The sequence below is a fragment of the Poecilia formosa genome, unplaced genomic scaffold (assembly GCF_000485575.1).
Source record: "Poecilia formosa unplaced genomic scaffold, Poecilia_formosa-5.1.2 Scaffold1001, whole genome shotgun sequence".
In the NCBI taxonomy this organism is placed as follows: domain Eukaryota; kingdom Metazoa; phylum Chordata; class Actinopteri; order Cyprinodontiformes; family Poeciliidae; genus Poecilia; species Poecilia formosa.
In genome coordinates, this window is record NW_006800940.1 from 5,080 (window position 1) to 8,276 (window position 3,197).

Consider the following 3,197-nt stretch of genomic DNA (forward strand, 5'->3'; position numbering starts at 1 on the left):
GAGTGACAATCTCAATAGATCAATATAGTTTCTGAAAACTCAGACCAGAATGTCTGGCATCAGCCATGCAATAGTCAGCCACAGTTTCTTTGTTTTTGTGCTGAGCTCATCATATCATCTCCACCTGTCTGGATTAGTAAATGCACTGGGTTGCTGCCATTTGATTCACTGTTATTTGAAAGTATTTTAAGTGATAAAGTGGCTAGAAGATCTATAAAATTAAAATGAATTACATTGTAAAAAGTTTTAGTACCAACTACAAAGGCAAATCCATACACAAGATTAAACATGTTCTTATTTTATTATCATATTTGTAAATTTTATACGAATTGTGACATCTTCATGAGCATTAATAGATTTATATGCAAATGTTCTTATGTTATTATGCATGCACAGTTGAATACAAATATAATGAGCGAAAAAAGCTAAGGAAAAAGTTTTGGACTGACATTTTCTATCATAAAACTTTCTTAAATGCAGAACATGGAGAACAGCTTGCTTTTCTCACACCTGATAGACCAGCTGCTCTTTAAGGTGTTGGAATGTTTTAGACATCAACAGAAACAGTGACTTCAGGACGACCTGAGTGAATAATGAAAAAATATACTATCTGCAAGCTTTAACTTGCTAAGACTGATTAATGAAGACATCCTTGCTACACTCAGAATTGTTTGGTGCCATTGGATTGCTCTTTAGAGAACAGATGAGCCGTTGTGCTGTTGTTGTTGTTGTTGCTTCTTCTGTAGGTTTCCTTGATGCTTGATGACCCCCCTTTCTCAAGTATATTGATCATTCCTTGTTCTTGTCTCATGAAGAGTTCAACCAGCAGAATTTTCTCCTTGTGGATCTGTTGGCTGATATCTTTGGGGATGTCTGGGATTAGCCAGTCAACAATGTCATTCATCAGCATCACAACATTCTGGCAAAGAATAATAAAAATAATTAATGAAAATCATCAAGCAAGGTATAAGAACAAAGATAGCCTGTGTAAACAGAAAAGCAGTTTTTTTGCATTCTGTGTAAAATACTCAGTCAAACCAACCTGGTCATAATCAGAAAATGTAACGTTCCACTAAACCTAAACTACACTGTAAAATCTAATTAGTTCACTTTACTTAAAAAATATACAAACTCATTGCCTCAAGAAAAATAAGCAAAGTAAGCTTGAGATTAGAGAATAAGACAGCTTCAATTATTTTAAGCAAGCAGTACTAAATAAAGTAGTATAGCTAAAACGTGATATTTTAGTTAATAGGAAAATTATATTTAGACCAACATGTTTAACTAATCATCTAAGCAAAAGTAGAAGTCATGAATTCATTAAGTGCTCCAGGTCCTATAGAAGCAATGAGCTGGGTGAAGTAAATAAAAACAGGACCTAAACACAGCTTTTTTAAAATCATGTTCAGATGTTAGAATTTGTGGTCTGAAACATTTAATGTGACAAAAAAGCAAAAACAGAAGAAATGTGTACATTTTTCACAGCACTACAAAGTCACAGCCTTTCAGTTGGGGGCGGGGGTTGGATGTTAGGACATAAACAATAATAACAGTGTGGAATCTGTGGGTTTATGTGCACATTTTATATCCATCCAATATTTCTACTGCTGACATTATTTTCTTTTAGATTTTATATGTTATGATCTATTTCCTTAGGTCTTTGCAAATAACAAATGTTAAAAATAAATGAGATATCATTAGCATTGTTCTGAAAAATATTTATTAGCAAAGAAAAAAATTCCTGCTTTCTCTTGTTACCTGAAAAACAATGACAAATGCAAGTCGTACAGCCAGCACCGCCCAGAATTCTTTAGAGATCTCATATGGTGTTAGAGACCAGGGAGGCTCTCTGTAATCCTTGTACCTGGGAGACACGAATAGTAGCAGTAAGGTATAATCAGTGCAACTTACTGTTGTTTAAAAAAGACAACAACTGTTCCTCAGTTTCTTCACCTGTCAAAGCTTTATGGGAGAGCAGTGATGAGAAAGTCACTGTTGAAAACTCAGATCAAGGCTGGACTGGAGTCTGCCTTGAACTGAGAGGTGGAATCAGGTCTTCACCATTACTATTTTTATTAATCACCAATTACAGTGTTTGGTTAATCCAAAAATGTCAATAAACCTCATACAAACCTCATACATGAACCTTTAATAATAAACTAAAAGTGAGGTTTTCTGTTTTTGTGAAAATATCTATATGTGCAAACTTATTGGAAAAATAATATTGTGCAGAATGATTATACAACTACATGACAAACACATTTTCCCATCTCACATTTTTATTTTACCAGTGAACATTTCTGAAGTGAAAAAAGACTAACTAAAATAACCTCCTTTTTTTTCAATAACAGTGATCTGCCTCCCATTAATGGAGGTTGTTAGTTTCCTGATGTGTTGATGAACTTTCTGTGCAGCAGCATCCACACCCTCCCAGATTTGGCTCATGAGAAAGATACATGAACAGAATGGCTGCTGTCAGGATCGACCCATATAAGATAGAAAGGGAAAAACATGTACGATATGGACAAGCTGCCTCTGATCTCATTCTACGATATAGATAGAGTGCGTACACCATGGAAGAGCTAAGCAGCCTGAAATCCATAGACGAATACAATCAGTGTTTCAACAGCTTTGCAAAGGACATCAGAACTTTTCACATGAATAACAGGTTCTGATGACTGGTAGAGTAAGTACATGTTGTAACATCCACATTTCTTCCTTGCCCTTAAGCTATAATGATGTAGATAAGTTGGTAGATGATTTCCAGTGCAAACTTTCAGATATCATTGATTATATTGCCCCATTAAAGTGAAGGTTGTGACTGGTAGGAAGAAATCTCCATGGAGAAATGCACAAACAGTTCAATCTGCAAGACAACTCTACCGTAGGGCCGAACGGAAATGGCGTAAAGCTCAACTGCATGTTTATTATGACATCTATAAAGAAAGACAACGTAACTATCACACAACACTAAAACATGCAAGAGAGGCTTTCTTTGCGGATGTCATAAACAAAAACATTAACAATGCTCGAGCTTTATTTGCTACTGTTGACAGGCTCACAGACCCTCCTATGACGTTACCACCTGAATTTCAATCTAATGCCGCCTGCAACAAGTTCTCCAGTTTCTTTTCAGAGAAAATTCAAAAGATCAGAGGATTAATCTGCACATCCACCCCAAAGCCAGTACCAATGCT

At 35.6% G+C, this 3,197-nt stretch overlaps 1 protein-coding gene across 2 annotated transcripts in view; it reads right to left on the reverse strand.

The window, feature by feature from the left end:
* Positions 1-282: 282 nt before the first annotated feature.
* The window catches only part of LOC103132334 (anoctamin-1-like), a 37,103-nt gene continuing 34,188 nt past the window's right edge, over positions 283-3,197 (reverse strand). For both annotated transcript variants that reach the window (XM_016667328.1, XM_007544120.2), the window contains 2 exons: positions 1,759-1,864; positions 283-919 (listed from right to left, as the gene is read on the reverse strand). In XM_016667328.1, coding sequence (XP_016522814.1) covers positions 662-919; positions 1,759-1,864 — 364 coding nt within the window. In that variant the 3' untranslated portion in view covers positions 283-661. The remainder of the gene's footprint in view (positions 920-1,758; positions 1,865-3,197) is intronic.